This window comes from Juglans regia, chromosome 7 (assembly GCF_001411555.2).
Source record: "Juglans regia cultivar Chandler chromosome 7, Walnut 2.0, whole genome shotgun sequence".
NCBI lineage: Eukaryota > Viridiplantae > Streptophyta > Magnoliopsida > Fagales > Juglandaceae > Juglans > Juglans regia.
Window position 1 is genome coordinate 1,349,724 of NC_049907.1, and position 20,367 is coordinate 1,370,090.

At 35.0% G+C, this 20,367-nt stretch overlaps 2 protein-coding genes across 4 annotated transcripts; both read left to right on the forward strand.

Annotated features, from left to right (window-relative positions):
• Positions 1-540: 540 nt before the first annotated feature.
• LOC109009126 (probable receptor-like protein kinase At2g23200) lies at positions 541-11,527 on the forward strand. Of its 3 annotated transcripts, none has more exons than XM_035692657.1 (2): positions 541-3,239; positions 11,284-11,527. In XM_035692657.1, the coding sequence occupies exon 1, from the start codon at positions 673-675 to the stop codon at positions 3,214-3,216; it is 2,544 nt and encodes an 847-aa protein (XP_035548550.1). In that variant the 5' UTR covers positions 541-672; the 3' UTR covers positions 3,217-3,239; positions 11,284-11,527. The 3 variants fall into 3 exon arrangements, with proteins under 3 accessions (XP_035548550.1, XP_018845044.1, XP_018845042.1); XM_018989499.2 differs by lacking the exon at positions 11,284-11,527 and adding an exon at positions 4,980-5,516; XM_018989497.2 differs by lacking the exon at positions 11,284-11,527 and adding an exon at positions 3,333-3,533.
• LOC109009125 (probable receptor-like protein kinase At2g23200) lies at positions 8,505-11,527 on the forward strand. The gene is made up of 2 exons (XM_018989495.2): positions 8,505-9,534; positions 9,667-11,527. Exons 1-2 carry the CDS (start codon positions 8,627-8,629, stop codon positions 11,168-11,170), a joined length of 2,412 nt encoding a protein of 803 aa, XP_018845040.1. The 5' UTR covers positions 8,505-8,626; the 3' UTR covers positions 11,171-11,527.
• Positions 11,528-20,367: the final 8,840 nt, after the last annotated feature.

Sequence of the window (20,367 nt, forward strand, 5' to 3'; positions counted from 1 at the left end):
GAGTAATTAAACTCTTTTATCCTACCCCCGCCGTCGTGTACACACTACACATACCATAGAAGATAATTTTTTCCTAATCGTACTCGATTAAAACAAGTGGCACCATTCGGAAAATAAATAATCGTCTGATCCATCAATACTATTTTATTTAAAAATTTTAAAAAATTATAATGATGAGATGAAATGAAATGAAATGAAATGAAATAAAATAAAATAAAATAAAATAAAATAAAATAAGATAAACACTCTTATCAACCCCAGAACACTCCCGACTTTTGGCAATCAGGAGGGTGGCAAATTGGTCCACCCGAATTAATGCCAAAAACTATTCCCTTTCCACTTGCGGAGAGACAATCATATATTTTGGAAAGTTCAAAGCTTTCAACGTTTCAATTACTTTCAAACCTGAGTTATGGTCTCAAAAAAACCGAAACTGTCCTCTACTCAATGTAAACAGTTTATTAAATATAAAGGGTATTTAAATCATTGACTTACAAATGGACGCAGACTTGTCAATATTGGAAAATTAAAATGGTCCATATTTCAACTGCAAAGTCCTCCGTAAAGGCCAAATTCTGAACCACTCCTTCAAGCTTGTTCAACCTCAAGGTCCAGAATTCTCAGATAAACTTTGCTCCGAGTGAAAGCAAGCAACTTTTTTCCACAGTTTCCATGGAAAAGCTTAGGTTCCACAAAGTTCATACGCCTCTGTTTGCCCTTCTTTTTTTTCTCCTCCAGTTCTCATCCCTCCAGTTTCTGTCCATGGCAGATTACTCTCTACCAGATAAGTATTTCATCAATTGCGGCTCTGCTACAAACGTCTACACCGGCCAACGGAATTTCGTCGGGGATTTGAATTCCAGTGACTCGACTTCCAATTCCATTTCCTTTACGGATCAGAACAGAGTCGCGATTGACAGCAAGCAGTCTTCAACAGCATCACCTCTGTATCAGACAGCAAGAGTTTTTTTGCACAATTCTTCGTATGAGTTCGATATCGACCCTATTGGTACTTATTTTGTTCGCCTCCATTTCTTTGCTTTCTCCTCCATAAGTACTCCAACAGATCTCTCCACATCGCTTTTTGACGTCTGGACTTCTGGGTTCTCCCTGTTGCTTAATTTCACTGCCAAAAACAGTAGCGACTCTCCTATAATAAAGGAATTCTTACTTAGCATACTCAATCCTGGCAAATTCAAAGTGTATTTTGTTCCTCGGGGATCATCGTTTGCATTTGTAAATGCCATAGAAGTCTTCCATGCCCCTGACGATCTGATCGATGATACAGCCCTACATGTTACTGCTGCAGGAAGCACCAATGATTCTTACAAGGGTGTGCTGTCTAAGGCTTTATACACCATTTACAGGATAAATGTTGGAGGCCATAATGTCACTCCGGAAGCCGACACGCTATTGAGAAACTGGGTTCCGGACAGCGACTACATCTATAATCAAGACAAGGCAAAGGTTGAATCCCAATCCAGTAGCCCTAATTACGAACCGGATTTTGCCAGTCAGTATACTGCTCCTGCTATTGTCTACCAGACTGCACAAACGATGGATATCATTTCTACCAGGCAAGCTGATTTTTTCAACATAACCTGGGGTTTTCATGTGCGTAGGAATGCTAGACACCTCGTTCGTGCTCACTTCTGTGACATTGTTGGGACATCAGCTAATGTTCTAAGCTTCAATCTTTATATTTATAGTCGGTTCAGTAAGATAATCGATTCCAACGACTATGTTGGCGCGTTAAATGTTCCATTCTATGACAAATTTGTGGTTGTTTCTGATGATTCGGGAACTATGAATATCAGTATAGGCCCTAGGGATGATTCTGCTGAAATAAATGCCTATCTGAATGGGCTAGAAATAATGGAGATACTGGAGACGTCGGGTTCAGTTCCTACTGTGAGTGAGCGCAAGAACAAACATGCTTTTCTTGTAGTTGTTTCGGTGCTTGGAGGGTTGATTCTAATCTGCATTTTGGCAGTTGGATTCTTTTTCGTTTTCAAATGCAGGAACCAAAAGCCAGTGGAAAACTCGGACTGGTCACCAATACCTGTATTTGGAGCTGGGAGTACGCACAGCAGGGCGACTGAGGGAAGCATAAATGGCTCCCCTCTGCCTAATTTTAATCTCGCATTGAAGGTACCTCTTGCTGAAATCCTATCTGCGACAAAGAACTTCGACACGAGGTTGCTGATTGGTAAGGGTGGCTTTGGGAATGTCTATAGGGGAACTCTCAGAAATGGCCAAAAAATTGCTGTGAAACGGAGTGAGCCAGGTTCAAACCAAGGCTTCCCGGAATTCCAAACGGAAATCATGGTTCTTTCCAAAATTCGCCACCGCCATCTTGTTTCCTTGATTGGGTATTGTCAGGAGAGATCTGAGATGATACTTGTCTATGAGTTCATGGAAAAGGGGACTTTAAAGGATCATATATATGCTTCAGATTTGCCTCGTTTGTCTTGGAAGCAAAGGCTTGAGATATGCATTGGTGCAGCAAGGGGCCTTCAATACCTCCACAAAGGTTCAGCTGGGGGAATAATACACCGTGATGTCAAGTCCACTAATATCTTGCTTGATGAACATTATGTTGCAAAAGTTGCGGACTTTGGCCTTTCGAAAACAGGTCCTCTTGATGAGACCCATGTCAGTACAATTGTCAAAGGCACGTTTGGTTATCTCGATCCTGAGTATATTAGGTCCCAACAGTTGACGGAAAAATCTGATGTGTATGCATTTGGAGTGGTTCTTCTCGAGGTGCTATGTGCACGGCCAGCAATTAATGCCATGCTTTCCGGGAAGCAAGTGAATTTGGCTGAATGGGCAATGCTATGCAAGAAGGAAGGGACGCTTGAAGAGATTGTTGATCCTTCACTCAAGGGTCAGATTGATCCAAACTCCCAAAGAAGATTTATTGAGACGGCAGAGAAATGTTTACAAGAATTAGGTGCTGATCGCCCCACCATGGATGATGTGGTCTGGGACTTGGAATATGCATTACAGCTTCAGCAAACTGCAATGCGGAGAGAACCACACGAGGACAGCGCAGTCGATGGTTTAACAGGATTGGCATTGCCCAATGTACAGCGGTTGCCTTCATTTAGCATTACGATGGATGGAAGCGATATGCCTTTTATGATGGATGATGGCTCCTACGTTAAAGCATCTGATGTTTTTTCCCAGATGAAAATCGATGACGCCAGATAATGAAACTTGGTCTTTCTGGTCAGGTAATAACGCAACTTTAAGTTACTATAGCCTTTACAAGTTTGTTAGGTATGCCTTTTGTGATGTCAATTTTGAATTTTGGGTCTTTCTCGCAGTGCCTTTGATTCGAACATGTTTTAGGAGATCCTAGTTGATTTCCTCAATATTGCTGATAACTTTTTGCTTGACTTTGGATGATGGACAGTAATGTTCCGTTCGAAGTGTTGGGACTTTCACTCTGTCCTTTTGTATTTTATTTTCTCTTAAAAAAAATTGTAAAGATGTGTTATATTTCTTAGTAAGTTACCAATTCCCTGTTTAATATATATATATATATATATAATTTACTTTTGGATAGAAGTGTGGTGAGATTTTCTTTTTCAAGTGCTGGGAAAAGTTCCCTGCGGTGCTCCCAGCCTATAGAATACGTAAAGAGGGAGCCGGAGAACATGATTCTCCCTTGCCCTTTCTCTGAATCCATAATTTCGCTGTCTCTACAAAGGGTAGCAGAAATAGGAATAGTTGATAATCAATTAAAAAGAGAGGGATAATAGATTCATGGGTTGAGCTGCAAACCTAAAAAAATCAAATTTCTGAACATCAACACTCATCTAACTCCATCTTCAACACCCACTAAATCTGTTGAATATAGAGCCAAAACTATCATGCACAGCAAACTCTGGATGTTGGAAACTATTGAGACAGAGAGCAGTGGACGACTCTAAAGTTTGTGGAGCCATTGAGGTTTCCAGGTAGTATTGTCTGAATTTGTTGAGACTTCAATTGGCCTGGGTTATTTGTAGGGATACTGCATCAGAATGGTATTATTGGTTGTTTCCATTGCTGAGGTCGTCAAGTTTGCAGTAAATCTGCCATTGATGACTTTTTTGTTGCTTAGAATCGTGTGGATCTGTTACACCCTGCACTTTAATGACAAGTATTGGGCCTTGGTTCTGTAAGTACTTTTAGTTACCTTTCGAAAGGCGTAACGAAAACTGTTATTAAACAACCTATCGCCTCGGGTTTTTATGAAATAGATGAGCGGTGATTTCATATGATATTATATTATTAACAGTTTTTAACTACCATAATTTTGCTCTTAGCTCTCCATTCTAAAACTGTTTTTGGGTTCAAGTTCAATATAATGAGTCATTTATAAAGCCTAAAAAACACATGAATCAGCACACAAGTTAATATCTTCACATACTAAGAGAGTGTCTAAACGTTCGCTTCAAAAAATTTCAAGAATCTATATCGGTACATAAATCTTATATACTCGTATGTAAAAGGTGAAAATCTCGGTTAGCAGCAAAGTTCTGATTCTAGATTAGAAAGAATATATATATATATATATATATATATATATGTATTTATGTATGTATTTTACCTTTAGCCCACCCAGCCTGAGAAGGTGCAGCTACAAAGTTCTTGGAACTTGGGCCTTCTATTTGGGAGTGGAGTGGCAAACTTTTCCTCCCAAAACCGCTGATAACAATACAAAGCAACATGATATTACTTTAAGAACAAAGGAAACAATGAACTCACTATTATATGATAGAATCAATGAAAAGAAAGTTTCACACTAAAACCATAAATGCCTAGTCTAAAGCTGCGATTCCAACAGTACATAATTTACAAATTGCAGTCTGACGCGACAGTACATATATATATGTATATGGAAAACTCTAAAGTCAAACGAAATTGCGTACCGAAGTGCACCCATGTATATATATATTGCTAATGGCCAGAGCCTTTCCTGCTAGGTCCAGAGGCCAACGTAAAGACTCCGTCCCTCGCCAAAACCCGGCCAACACCGATGCTGTCAGCACTACTTGTGCTAGTAAATGAAGCTTCTCTCAATGATTCACGGCCATCAACAGCCTTGGGATCGTCGGTCTTCCTCTTCTTGGATTCCGGTCCGAGGGTTCTACTATCCACTAGACTCGGATGTGTAAGAACTAGGATCATGATCAATACCAGCAGAACCAAAAACAGTTGCTGTCTCATTGGTGATGATGTTCCGGGGTTGGTTTCCTTGAAGCCCATGTTTTGGTAACTCTTTCAGCCTTAAATATACATATTCTCTCAAACCAAAAGGCTGGAGCAGAGAAAAGATTGCGTTTTGGAATCTCCAATATCATAAGCCAATGGCCTTAACGTAGGGGGTTGGTTTGGGTGGCCAAGGAGAAAGAAAGGAGAATGACTTTCTGGGTATGGGACCCTTTTGAACTGGGTATTTGACTCTACATTTTTTTTTTTTTCCCATTGCTAATGAGGCACCGAGATGATTGCAAATGAATTCCACTTTTCACATTTGGGTTTTGTCCAAATTCCTACTTTACAACCGACCAATTTTGTAAACTCAGGTGATCGGTCGTACAACATATCAGCTTGCTGCTGTGCTGTGCTGTGCTGTATTTCATTCAGTTCTCAAAGTCGGTACCAAATTATATGAATTTGGGCGGTCGAAACCTTCGTAGTTTCACATCAATATCATAAAGGACATTGATTTATTGCTAATACAAGTAAGAAAATTAGAGAAATTATATTTACAGTCTCCAAATAAAGATTATATGTGCAAACCCTTCATTAAATGAAAAAATGTATCATTTTGAGAATGATATTATTGTAATTTTAAAAAATTTTAAAGATAAAATTGATTATACTTGCACATGCAATTCCCAAATGGAAACTGTACGTAGCATTGCTCGGGAAATTAACAGTGCAAACTACTCCTTGGTCCGTTGATCATGTGAAACTATATAAAGGTATTCTAAATTGAGGAATGTTATACATCAAATATTATTTACCCCTACACTCCACTTTTTCATTTTTATTTTCTTATAGAGTATGGGGTAGTGAATAGTAACTAATGAGAAAAAAATTTCTACTAAATTTGTTGTCCACCATCTTGTTAGTTGAACCTCCACTTTATACAAAGTATAGCTCCATCTCCATCTCCATGGACAAATCTAAATAGAATTGGGATGAGATGGGCACATGAACTCGAGGACTAAAAGTGTGACTTCAACTAGCCCTACAACATTTAATATTGTCCCTGGTGATTTTTTGGACAGTATTAATTAAATTAAATAAAAATATTGTAGAACTCACTTTAGATATCAATCTCTTTTCAGTTTAAAATTGAATAAGAAACAATTTTGATCCCCTAGCTACACCCCTACCCATCCCCCTCTTTCACCTTAATGTTATTGTCATTTTCCTTTGATGGTAATTGCCACTTGTGAACAGAAAGACCAGCAATTGATTCCACACTTTCAGGAAAGCAAGTGAATTTAGCGGAATGGGCAATGTTCTGCAAGAAGGAAGGGTCGCTTGAAGAGATTGTTGATCCTTCACTCGAGGGTCAGATCCATCTAAACTCCCAAAGAAAATTTATTGAGACGGCAGAGAGATGTTTACAAGAATGCGGAGTTGATCGGCCTGCAATGGTAGATGTGTTGTGGGACCTAGAATATGCATTACAGCTTCAGCAAACTGCAATGCGGATAGAACCACACGAGGAAAGCACAATCGATGTTTCAACTGCGTTGTCGTCGCAGAATCTTGGGCGGTTTCCTTCGATTAGCACATCTAAGAGCGATGATATTGCTGTTATGTCGGATGATGGCTCCTACACTACTACTACAAGTTTTTTAGCATCTACACTACTACTACTACAAACTTCAGTTAGGTGTTGCCTCTGTGAAGTACTGGTTTTTTGTATTTTGGGTTGTGTATCAATTTAGTTATGTACATTGTAAAGTTGATGTGGACTCAACCGGTTGTCATTTTTAACTATAACGCTTCTCTTTTATGTGACTTATTTGTAACTAAAATATTTTTCTTCAATTGATTTAAGAGTCTTGAAAGCTTTATAGTTTTTCAATTGACCTGGACTCAACCATGACTGGCATTTTTAACTTCTCTTTTATAGAATCTCTTTATAACTAAAATATTTTTCTTCAATTAACTTGATGGTCTTGAAAACTTTCCAGTTCTTCTGTTGAAGATAATATCAAATCAATAATTTGATTTGATGACTGTCTCTCAAACTCTCTCTTAGAAATCCTCCAAATCGTTGGAGTCGTCCTTCTCCTTCCTCATTTACCCTTTGGCCCCTCTCCTTTCCTCCTTCCCTCCTCTCTCTTCATTTCTCCCTCTTTCCCTCATTTTTTTCCCTCCTATTCTCTCTCTCCTTCTCTCATTTCTCTTATTTTCTTAATTTATTTTATTTTTTTCAAGACTAAAAAGATAGATCTACAGTTTTCCGGCATCTCTTGTGAGGCACGAGCAACACAAGATGCTTCCTAGGCTGATCGTTGGAAAAATAGTGGCGGATCACTAAATCAAATTGTTCAGATCTAACTTTTATGGCTGATTTCGAAGTCTATCAGAGTAAATGTAAACTGTAATTCGTCATTTTCACATCTATCTTTTTGTTTTCTTTGCTGTTTCCTTTTGTTTAGTTTAAAAAAAAAAAAAAAAAAAAGTCGGCACTTGGACATTTTGTCTGTAGAGTCCTATGGTGGGTGGGGGTATGAGTTTCTGTTTTAGGCTAAATGCTGTCTTTTAAATGGTTTGTCTGTAGAGAACTACAACAGTAGTTAAGACCATGTCAGTCACAAATGAATTTGTGTACTAGAACTCCAAATGTAGTAATTGGCTTGTGATCTAAGAATTTTCATGTATGTATCTGGTCATGGATGTAACTTTTCTCTGATGAATGAATGAACTCAATTTTCATAAAAAAATAATTTAATTTGATTTATATAGTTATCAAATCACTTTGATATAATTTTCATAATTTTTAAGATATTATGATTGCGAGAGAGTGGGATAAAAATTTGATAAAATTATAATGATAAGATGAAATGAGTATTAAACAAGATTTAAAAGTTCCAATGACGATTTTAGCCCACTCTCTCGCAATCATATCCTTTCCACTTTCTAAGTCCCTCTTTCCCCACGGAAAATAATTAATATACAATATTTTCCACCACATATTTTACAAATACTTGTTATAACGGAGCAATCAGGAGGGTGGGGAGTGGGCGCCCAAAAACTATTCCCTTTCCACTTGCGAAGAGACGTTCATATATTTTGGAAAGTTCAAAGCTTTCAACGTTTCAATTACTTTCAAACCTGATTTATGGTCTCAAAAACCGAAACTGTCCTCTACTTTATGTAAACAGTTTATTAAATATAAAGGGTATTTAAATCATTGACTTATAAATTGACGCAGACTTGTCAATATTGGAAAATTAAAATGGTCCATATTTCAACTGCGAAGTCCTCCGTAAAGGCCAAATTCTGAACCACTCCTTCAAGCTTGTTCAACCTCAAGGTCCAGAATTCTCAGATAAGCTTTGCTCCGAGTGAAAGCAAGCAACTTTTTTCCACAGTTTCCATGGAAAAGCTTATGTTCCACCAAGTTCATACGCCTCTGTTTGCCCTTCTTTTTTTTCTCCTCCAGTTCTCATCCCTCCAGTTTCTGTCCATGGCAGATTACTCTCTACCAGATAAGTATTTCATCAATTGCGGCTCTGCTACAAACGTCTACACCGGCCAACGGAATTTCGTCGGGGATTTGAATTCCAGTGACTCGACTTCCAATTCCATTTCCTTTACGGATCAGAACAGAGTCGCGACTGACAGCAAGCAGTCTTCAACTGCATCACCTCTGTATCAGACAGCAAGAGTTTTTTTGCACAACTCTTCGTATGAGTTCGATATCGACTCTATTGGTACTTATTTTTTTCGCCTCCATTTCTTTGCTTTCTCCTCCATAAGTACTCCAACAGATCTCTCCACATCGCTTTTTGACGTCTGGACTTCTGGGTTCTCACTGTTGCTTAATTTCACTGCCAAAAACAGTAGCGACTCTCCTATAATAAAGGAATTCTTACTTAGCATACTCAATCCTGGCAAATTTAAAGTGTATTTTGTTCCTCGGGGATCATCGTTTGCATTTGTAAATGCCATAGAAGTCTTCCATGCCCCTGACGATCTGATCCATAATACAGCCCTACATGTTACTGCTGCTGGAAGCACCAATGATTCTTACAAGGGTGTGCTGTCTAAGGCTTTATACACCATTTACAGGATAAATGTTGGAGGCCCGAAAGTCACTCCGGAAACCGACACGCTATTGAGAAACTGGGTTCCGGACAGCGACTACATCTATAAACCATACAAGGCAAAGGTTGTAACCCAATATTCCAGTAGCCCTGATTACCAACCGGGTCTTGCCAGTGAGTATTCTGCTCCTGCTATTGTCTACCAGACTGCGCAAACGATGGATATCAATTCTACCAGGCAAGCTGATTTTTTCAACATAACCTGGGGTTTTAATGTGCGTAGGAATGCTAGACACCTCGTTCGAGTTCACTTCTGCGACATTGTCGCTATAACTCAGTTTGTTCTTTCCTTCAATCTTTATATTTACAGTAAATTCAGTCTGAAGGTCGATTCAAACGACTTTGGCGGCACGAATGTCCCTTTTTTCCTCGACGTTGTGGTTGATTCTGATAATTCGGGAATGATGAATATCAAAATAGGCCCTAGGAATGATTCTCCTGTAACAAATGCCTATCTTAATGGGCTAGAAATAATGGAGATACTGGAGACGTCGGGTTCAGTTCCTACAGTGAGTGAGCGCAAGAACAAACATCTTTTTCTTCTGGTTGGTTCGGTGCTTGGAGGGTTGGTTCTAATCTGCCTTTTGGCAGTTGGCTTCTTTTTGGTTTTCAAATGCCGGAAGCAAAAGCCAGTGGAAAACTCGGACTGGTCACCAATACCTGTATTTGGAGTTGGGAGTACGCACAACAGGGCGACTGAGGGAACCATAAATGGCTCCCTTCTGCCTAATTTTAATCTCGCATTGAAGGTACCTCTTGCAGAAATCGTATCTGCGACAAACAACTTCGACACGAGGTTGCTGATTGGTAAGGGTGGCTTTGGGAATGTCTATAGGGGAACTCTCAGAAATGGCCAAAAAATTGCTGTGAAACGGAGTGAGCCAGGGTCAAACCAAGGCTTCCCAGAATTCCAAACGGAAATCATGGTTCTTTCCAAAATTCGCCACCGCCATCTTGTTTCCTTGATTGGGTATTGTGAGGAGAGATCTGAGATGATACTTGTCTATGAGTTCATGGAAAAAGGGACTTTAAAGGATCATATATATGCTTCAGATTTGCCTCGTTTGTCTTGGAAGCTAAGGCTTGACATATGCATTGGTGCAGCAAGGGGTCTTCAATACCTCCACAAAGGTTCTGCTGGGGGAATAATACACCGTGATGTCAAATCGACTAATATCTTGCTTGATGAACATTATGTTGCTAAAGTTGCAGACTTTGGCCTTTCGAAAACAGGTCCTCTTGATGAGACCCATGTCAGTACAATTGTCAAAGGCACGTTTGGTTATCTCGATCCCGAGTATATTAGGTCCCAACAGTTGACGGAAAAATCTGATGTGTATGCATTTGGAGTGGTTCTTCTTGAGGTGCTATGTGCACGGCCAGCAATTAATGCCATGGTTTCCGGGAAGCAAGTGAATTTGGCTGAATGGGCAATGCTCTGCAAGAAGGAAGGGACGCTTGAAGAGATTGTTGATCCTTCACTCAAGGGTCAGATTGATCCAAACTCCCAAAGAAGATTTATTGAGACGGCAGAGAAATGTTTACAAGAATTAGGTGCTGATCGCCCCACCATGGATGATGTGGTCTGGGACTTGGAATATGCATTACAGCTCCAGCAAACTGCAATGCGGAGAGAACCACACGAGGACAGCGCAGTCGATGGTTTACCAGGATTGGCATTGCCCAATGTACAGCGGTTGCCTTCAGTTAGCATTACGATGGATGAAAGCGATATGCCTCTTATGATGGATGATGGCTCCTACGTTAAAGCATGTGATGTTTTTTCCCAGATGAAAATGGATGACGCCAGATAATGAAACTTGGTCTTTCTGGTCTAGTAATAACGCAACTTTTAAGTTACTTGCCTTACAAGTTTGTTAGGTATGCCTTTGTGAAGTCAATTTTGAATTTTGGGTTTTGCTAGCAGTGCCTCTGATTCGAACATGTTTTAGGAGATCCTAGTTGATTTCCTCAATATTGCTGATAGCTTTTTGCTTGACTTTGGATGATGGACAGTAATGTTCCGTTCGAAGTGTTGGGACTTTCACTCTCTCCTTTTGTATTTTATTCTCTCTTAAAAACAATTGTAAAGATGTGTTATATTTCTTAGTAAGTTACCAATTCCAAAAGAGGGAGCCGGAAACAGGATTCTCTCTTGCCCTTTCTCTCAATTCATCTTCAACACCCACTAAATATGTTGAATATAGAGCCAAAACTATCATGCACAGCAAACTCTGGATGTTGGAAACTATTTTGACAGACAGCAGTGGACGACTCTAAAGTTTGTGGAGTCATTGAGGTTTCCAGGTAGTATTGTCTGAATTTGTTGAGACTTCAATTGGCCTGGGTTATTGGAAGAAAAAATCTTATTTGTAGAGATACCGCATCAGAATGATATTATTGGTTATTTCCATTGCTTTTCCAGTAAATCTGCCCTTGATGACTTTTTTTGTTGCTTAGAATTGTGTGGATCTGTTACGCCCTGCACTTTAATGACAAGTGTTTTCATTTTAATGTTCTTGGGCCAATTGGATTGAGAAGTGATTGTAATTCGTCCCGTCTCATCTCAATGTTATAATTTTTTTAAATTTTTACATAAAATATAATAAACAATTCAATATTTTTCTATTTTTCTACTCTTGAAACAGCAACCTTAGTTCCACTGATAAGCTTTTCTTCTAGTATTGGGCCTTGGTTCTGTAAGTACTTCTAGTTACCCTTTGAAAGGCGTAACGAAAACTGTTATTAAACATCCTCATCGCCTCGGGTTTTTATGAAATAAATAAATAGTGATTTTATATGATATTATATTATTAACAGTTTTTAACTACCATAATATTGATCTTAGCTCTCCATTCTAAAACTGGTTTTGGGTTCAAGTTCAATATAATGAGCCATTTATAAAGCCTAAAAAGCACATGAATCACCACACAAGTTAATATCTTCACATACTAAGAGTGTCTAAACGTTCGCTACAAAAAATTTCAAGAATCTATATCGGTACATAAATCTTATATACTCATATGTAAAAGGTGAAAATCTCGGTTAGCAGCAAAGTTCTGGTTCTAGATTAGAAAGAATATATATATATATATATATATATATATATATATTTGTATGTATGTATGTATTTTACCTTTAGCCCACGCAGCCTGAGAAGGTGCAGGTACAAAGTTCATGGAATTTGGGCCTTCTATTTGGGAGTGGAGTGACAAACTTTTCCTCCCAAAACCGCTAATAACAATACAAAGCAACATGATATTACTTGTTTTCAGGATTTTTTGGACAGCCTGCAGTCTTTTGTTTCTGATTCATAAAGAAGAAGGGAAACAATGAACTCACTATCATATGATAGAATCAATGAAAAGAAAGTTTCACACTAAAACCATAAATGCCTAGTCTAAAGCTGCGATTCTAACAGTACATAATTTACAAATTGCAGTATGACACAACAGTACACACACATATAATATATATATATTTATTGCTAATACAAGTTGGAGCCTTTTGAAGTGGGTATTTGACTCAACTTTTTTTTCCCCCCATTGCTAATGAGGCGCCCAGATGATTGCAAATGAATTCCACTTTTTCACATTTGGGTTTTGACCAAATTCCTCTTTACAACCGACCAATTTTGTAAACTCAGGTGATCGATCGTACAACACATCAGCTTGCTGCTGTGCTGTGCATGTATTTCATTCAGTTCTAAAAGCTGGTACCAAATTATATGAATTTGGGTGGTCGAAACCTTCATAGTTTCACATCAATATCACAAAGGACATTGATTTATTGCTAATACAAGTAGGAAAATTAACAGTGCAAACTACTCCTTGGTCCGTTGATCATGTGAAACTATATAAAGGTATTCTAAATTGAAGAATTTTATACATTAATCACTATTCTCCAATACACACCACACCTGACAGTTTTTTTTTTTTTTTTTCATATGGTGGTTTCATAGAGAGCGCGGTATGAGGTAGTGAATAGTAATTAATGAGAAGAATTTTTCTTCTAAATTTGTTGTCCACCATCTTGTTAGTTGAACCTCCACTTTATACAGAGTCTAGCTCCATCTACATCTCCATCTCCATGGACAAATCTAAATAGAATTGGGATGGGATGGGAACATGAACTCGAGGACTAAGGCTATGTTTGGGTACCAAAAGTTCCTCAACACTTTCCAAGTATTCTCGTACTTTTGAAAATACTTCACATACCAAACAACTTAAAATACTCTCAATGGGACCCACAAACTCACTTCAATCTCTACTCATAACTATTCACAAACATTCTATAATACTCATCACTATTACATATAAATAAAAAATAAAATCACTTTAATATTTATCACTATTAAATATAAATAAAATAAAATCATTATAATATATAAATAAAAAATAAAATCACTATAATATTTATCACTATTAAATATAAATAAAAAATAAAATCATTATAATATATAAATAAAAATAAAATCACTATAATATATAAATAAAAAATAAAATCACTATAATAAAATAACTATAATATATAAATAAAAAATAAAATCACTATTATATATAAATAAAAAATAAAATCACTAAAATATATAAATAAAAAATAAAATCACTAAAATATATAAATAAAAAATAAAATAACTATAATATATAAATAAAAAATAAAATCACTATAATATATAAATAAAAAATAAAATCGCTATAATATATAAATAAAAAATAAAATCACTATAATATATAATAAATAAAAAATAAAATTACTATAATATTTATCACTATTAAATATAAATAAAAAATAAAATCATTATAATATATAAATAAAAAATAAAATCACTATAATATTTATCACTATTAAATATAAATAACAAATCAAATCATTATAATATATAAATAAAAAATAAAATCACTATAATATATAAATAAAAAATAAAATCACTATAATATGTAAATAAAAAATAAAATCACAATAATATATAAATAAATAATAAAATCACTATAATATTTATCACTATTAAATATAAATAAAAAATAAAATCATTATAATATATAAATAAAAAATAAAATCACTATAATAAAATAACTATAATATATAAATAAAAAATATTTATCACTATTATATATAAATAAAAAATAAAATCACTATTATATATAAATAAAAAATAAAATCACTAAAATATATAAATAAAAAATAAAATCACTATAATATATAATAAATAAAAAATAAAATTACTATAATATTTATCACTATTAAATATAAATAAAAAATAAAATCATTATAATATATAAATAAAAAATAAAATCAATATAATATATAAATAAAAAATAAAATCATTATAATATTTATCTCTATTATATATAAATAAAAAATAAAAACACTAAAATATATAAATAAAAATAAAATCACTATTATATATAAATTAAAAATAAAATACTATAATATTTATCACTATTATATATAAATTAAAAATAGAATCACTATAATATATAAATAAAAAATAACATTACTATAATATTTATCACTATTATATATATATATAAATAAAATCATTATAATATTTATCACTATTATATATAAATTAAAAATAAAATCATTATAATATTTATCATTATTATATATAAATTAAAAATAAAATCATTATAATATTTATCATTATTATATATAAAAGTAAAATAAAATCACTACAATATTTATTAATATTAAAAAATCAGTATAATAAAATCATTATAATATTTATTATTAAAAATCAAATCACTATAGTATTTATGGGACCCACACATTTTTCAACTACCTACTTAAAAGTCAACAACTCAACATACTTCACACATCCAAACAACTTAAAATACTCTCAATGGGACCCACAAACTCACTCCAATCTCTACTCATAACTATTCACAAACATTCTCAACACTTTTCAACACCCAAACGTACCCTAAAAGTGTGACTTCAACTATCCCTACAACATTTATTATTGTCCGTGAGGATTTTTTTTGGACAAAATTAAAATTAAATAAAAATATTATAGAATCCACTTCAGATATCAATCTCTTTTCCGTTTAAATTTAATAAGAAAGAATTTTGATCCCCAAACTACACCCCTACCCATCCCCCTCTTCCACCTTAATCTAATTGTCATTTTCCTTTGATGGTAATTGCCACTTGTTAACAGAAAGAAATTCTCATCCGCAACTAGTTAATCTCTTATTTTCTTAATTTATTTTGTTTTCTTCAAGGCTGCAAATATAGATATACAGTTCTTCAACACCTCTTGTGAGGCACAAGCAACACAAAATACTTCCTAGGCTGATAATTGAGAAAATAGTGGCGGATCATTTGATCAAATTATTCAGATCTAACTTTTATGGCTGATTTCAAAGTCTATAGGAGTAGATCTAATTTGTAATTTGTCATTTTCAAATATATATTTCTGCTTTCATTGTTGTTTCCTTTTATTTAGTTTAAAAAAAAAATCATCTCTTGGATATTTTGTTCGTAGAGTCCTATGGTGGGTGGGGTATGAGTCTCTGTTTTAGGCAGAGTGTTGTCTCTTAGATTGTTTGTCTGTAGAGAGCTACAACAATAGTTAAGACAATACAAGTCACAAAAGAATTTGTGTACTGGTGAAGCTTCAAATGCAGTAATTTACTTGTGATCTGAGAATTTCCTGTATGTATCCGATTATAGATGTAATTTTTCTCTTATGAAGGAATGAACTCAATTTTCCATAAAAAAATAATTGAATTTGATTTTCATAGTTATCAAATCACTTTGATATAATTTTAATAATGTTTGAGATATTTATTATCTTATCTCAATATAATTTTCATATTAATATGGATGAATGCTTTGTATTCAGTAACAATTGAAAAAATAAAGATTTAGCCATCAAAATCTCTTTCCACTTTTTCTCTTCTCTATCTTCTTTTATATTATATTTTATTTTCTATCCCTTTCAACTTCAAAGTATAGGAAAACACAAAGCAAGCATAACTATCACTATAGATCAAAGAAGAAAGCAAAAAACAAGTCAATTATGGCTATAAAAACTGCTAAAGTAAAAACTTAAAAAAAAAAAAAAAGTTTGGAACATTAGATTTATGCACAATGAGACATTCCATTTGAGAACTCAGGGCCGGCTCAAGGGGTAGGCAACTAAGGCCACCGCCTAAGGCCCCCCACTTTGAGTAGGCCCCCAAAAGAAAAAAAAAAATATTAATGAATCTAAAAATTAACCTATAGAAAAAATATTGGTTAGCGTAAAAGATAAAATTTCTTTTGCTTAAAATACAATCAATCTTAAATGGTAAAATTTGGTAAAAAAACAGTAAATATAGAAGTTTTACTAAAAAAAATCTTACTCAAAATATTCAAAATTTTAAGACAATAGTGAAATTGGAATAGAAGTAGCAAAAATATAATGATATATTACAATATTTTATAAAATATGATGTTTATTTTGATATCGATGGCCTTATTTGTTTTCATAATGAAGTATTAATTAAAATAAGTGTATATATATATATATGGATAAGAAATAATACTCTATTTACAGAGAAATTAAATTCTGTTTCAAATTGTTATAGTACTAATAAATATTATTATTTAAAATAATAATAATATTTGTTTTGCATTTTAGAAAATTTTAATATTTAATATTTAAATATTATTATTATTTTTAAATTAAATCATCATGTACTTAATGTCGCCTTAGGCCACAAAATATATCGTACCACCCCTGTGAGAACTGCGAAATGGAGGATAAAGAAAACAATTTTACCCGCTGTACTACAGTTTCATGCAACACAATTTCCTTTATATTTTGGGAGAAGCTAGGGGCCGGTTGAGTGAGATTTTTAATTTTACACCTACTAATAAAAACTTGACACGTAGGAGGTTCACTAAGTTGAACAATAGGAATGCATGCAGAGCATTCCATTTATTATGCCATCTCCCCCCCCTCCAAAAAAACCCGATTCACTCTCTGGCATTTTCCCAAAAACAAAACTTGATCTCCCTCCTCCCTCGTCGTTCGTTCTCCCCCTTCCCAGAGTTGCTCGTCGTCGCTCGTCGTCCCATATAATTTCTGTAAGTAATGAAAATATTGCATGGTTATGATGATTTTAGGGTTGGGCTGTGTGTATTTGTTGCTCTGGCAGGGGCTGGGGTTGTAGTCGACGAACGAGTATATTTGCAGCTGTGGGTGTATTTGCTCTGTTTTTACAGAAACGAGTTTACTTCTGCTTCCATTTTTTTGTGGGTGTATTGTCCAACATGTTCACCCAGCCCATGAACATTTTTTGCGGCTTTTGTTGGCATTTGGCATCAGGGGAAAATTTAGAGAGCTTGACCCCACTATTTTTTTTTTTTAGAAATTTATGATTTGTTTGATTATTATGTGCTATGAAGATTTGCTAGATATTGAATTTATCGAACATTGATGGAGTTAACTCAATGGTTATCGTTCTCTGATAAGTGGCTCAGGAGCTGTCATTGTGATACTATTTCTATATTACCTATATATGTTTTGTTGACACAAGGGTTGTGGATTTTGGGCTTTTATCATTATATTTACCTTTTTTGCTTATCCGTGTGTATGTCAGCAGTCACAAGATTGTAAAGGAGAGGGACATATAAGAAGCAAGTGTCCATGCAAAGGTAAGTAGAATGATTTCATTATGTTTGTATGTATTTAAGGCAAGGAAAATACAGCCCATCCTACTGGTTTTAGAAACTTGAAAGTTCATATTTTGGCAAATCCTGGCACAATTGTAAAATTATTTTCTGTCACTACAGCTTCTAACTTGATGTAAGTAACCCTTATTTTGAAAATAACTCATATTTTTTACCCCAACCAGCACATTTTTCACTACGCAGGCATTAACTACTTGTTTGACAAGATTCACAAATTATTTTTTGTCAATACAAGCTTCTAACTTGATGGATCTTTTCTTTTCTTTTCTTTTTTATAAGTAAATCCTTTCTTTTCTTTTCTTTGTGCAGTAATATGGGAGAATCAAGCTCAACTAGAGTTGGCATACCTCCAAACCCGACCACTAACATGTATGAATACCACACTTATCTTAGATATTTTATGGTTATTTGTTGAGTTCTTTTAACGAGAACTTCTGTTTTTTTTTTGTAGGAATATGCAAGATCTAACCATGTCACAGAGTGAGGACTTCAATGCTTCGTGGAATTTTCATATGTCACAAGATCAATAGTTATAGGACTGATTTTGAATGTAAGAAGATAAAATGATATATGGGGCTGATTTTGAATGTAAGAAAGCAATACTTTATGGGGAATGTAAGAAGGCAATAGGTATAGGGCTGACCATGTATTGTAAGAAGGCAATAGTTATAGGGCTGACCGTGTAGTGTAAGAAGGCATTTTGAAATGTAAGTATAAAGGCCATTGTTATAGGGCTGATTTTGAATGCAGTCAGTATGAACAAAGTCACTCATTTTGTAAGAAGGCATTTTGTGTTGAACATTAGCACTATTAATATTAATGAGCCTTCATATTTGGAAAATATAGTTTCTTTTAAGTCTATCTGTTTGGTGATATTTATCTAAGCAACCACGAAACCAATTATTTATAAGCATCCCAGGTCTCTCGAGAAGCATGTATGCTTTGTTTTGGGCAGCAATCAATCCATCCAGAAGTACCATTTTATCCAAATACCTAACTTTGTAGACAACAACTATTAGACAAGTACATAAACTAATCCAGAAAATAAATACCACAACTGCAACAATCCACATAAATTAATCCGGAAAATAAATACAACTTGTCCCGATAAGCCTTGTACATCTTAATGTAGCATTAAACTATTTACATTTTGATTGACTTCATAATTCCAAGGTTTGCGGTTTGCTTACAACAAGCCACACTGTTTCTTAACCTTATAATATAGACAACTGAAAAATCGCCAACCAATAACATAGTGGTCTTCATCCCAAGATTGCTTCATCTCCAATCCGTAAGCTAGAAATGGTGTATTCTCCACTACTTTCCATATTGCTGCAAAGAAAAATAAAATACTCCATCAGCTATTGTTGGCCCCTTATAAGAAACACTCAGTGAATATAAAAGGCCACTAAACTCACATGGGTTCAAAACAAGCATAAGAGCTAGCTTGAACTTCTGCATAAACAAAGAACATTCCACTGCAAGTAAACCACAATTGGACAAATTGACAAAGCTGGAAGGCTTTCACAAGGAGCTAAAACTTTTGGAAGATAAAATGGCAAAAATATATTGGTTTGAAACAATATTCCCCAAGTTTCCAATTATGAGAAATATATTGGTTTTACCTAGACAATTTTGAGGGACTCCAAGAGTCACGGACTGTCCTTACGAGACATTGAAGGAATGCATATGCCTTGGCTACTCTCTTCCCAAGTCCACGTTCCATGGATCTATGTCCATCCCAAATTCTACCATATATCTATTGGATTTGAAACAATATTCCCCAAGTTTCCAGAAACGGATAAAAGAAACAAATCCCAAGTCTCACTCAACGTTCCACCACGTTCCATGGATCTATGTTGTTAAGATCCAAAAACCAAATCTCTTCCTCTACAGATCAGATAATATGCTGGGTAATTCAAATATTAAAATAAGCTCCCTAAGTTTTAAGGGACCAACAGAGGGCAACGAACAAACAAAAAATCAGACCAAGCTTTACATATATGCTAAAGAATACAAACACCAATCTTACCAGACAATATTATCGACGGAGATGGGATGAGTTAGATAGAGCTCCAGTGAGGTTTTCGACGGGTTGAGACCACTGGGTTGAGACGATGAGTTGAGAAGAGAGAGATTTTCGTGGCTGAGATGATGCATAGAACAATGGAGAGAGACCAAGCTTTCGACAGATTGAAACCATTGGGTTGAGAAGATGGTATCTCCTAAAAAGAGGGTGATTTTCGGGGTTGAGCAGAGGGAGATTTGTGGGGAAGAAGATGATGAAGAGGGAGATTTTTGGAGTTGAGAAGAGGGAGATTTGTGG

Excerpts from the sequence above, each read along its gene's own strand:
- LOC109009126 (XM_035692657.1), top strand. The coding sequence starts at position 673 with ATGGAAAAGCTTAGGTTCCACAAAGTTCATACGCCTCTGTTTGCCCTT.
- LOC109009125 (XM_018989495.2), top strand. The coding sequence starts at position 8,627 with ATGGAAAAGCTTATGTTCCACCAAGTTCATACGCCTCTGTTTGCCCTT. Across the intron at positions 9,535-9,666 it reads ATGGATATCAATTCTACCAG|TAAATTCAGTCTGAAGGTCG; the intron begins GCAAGCTGATTT and ends TTATATTTACAG.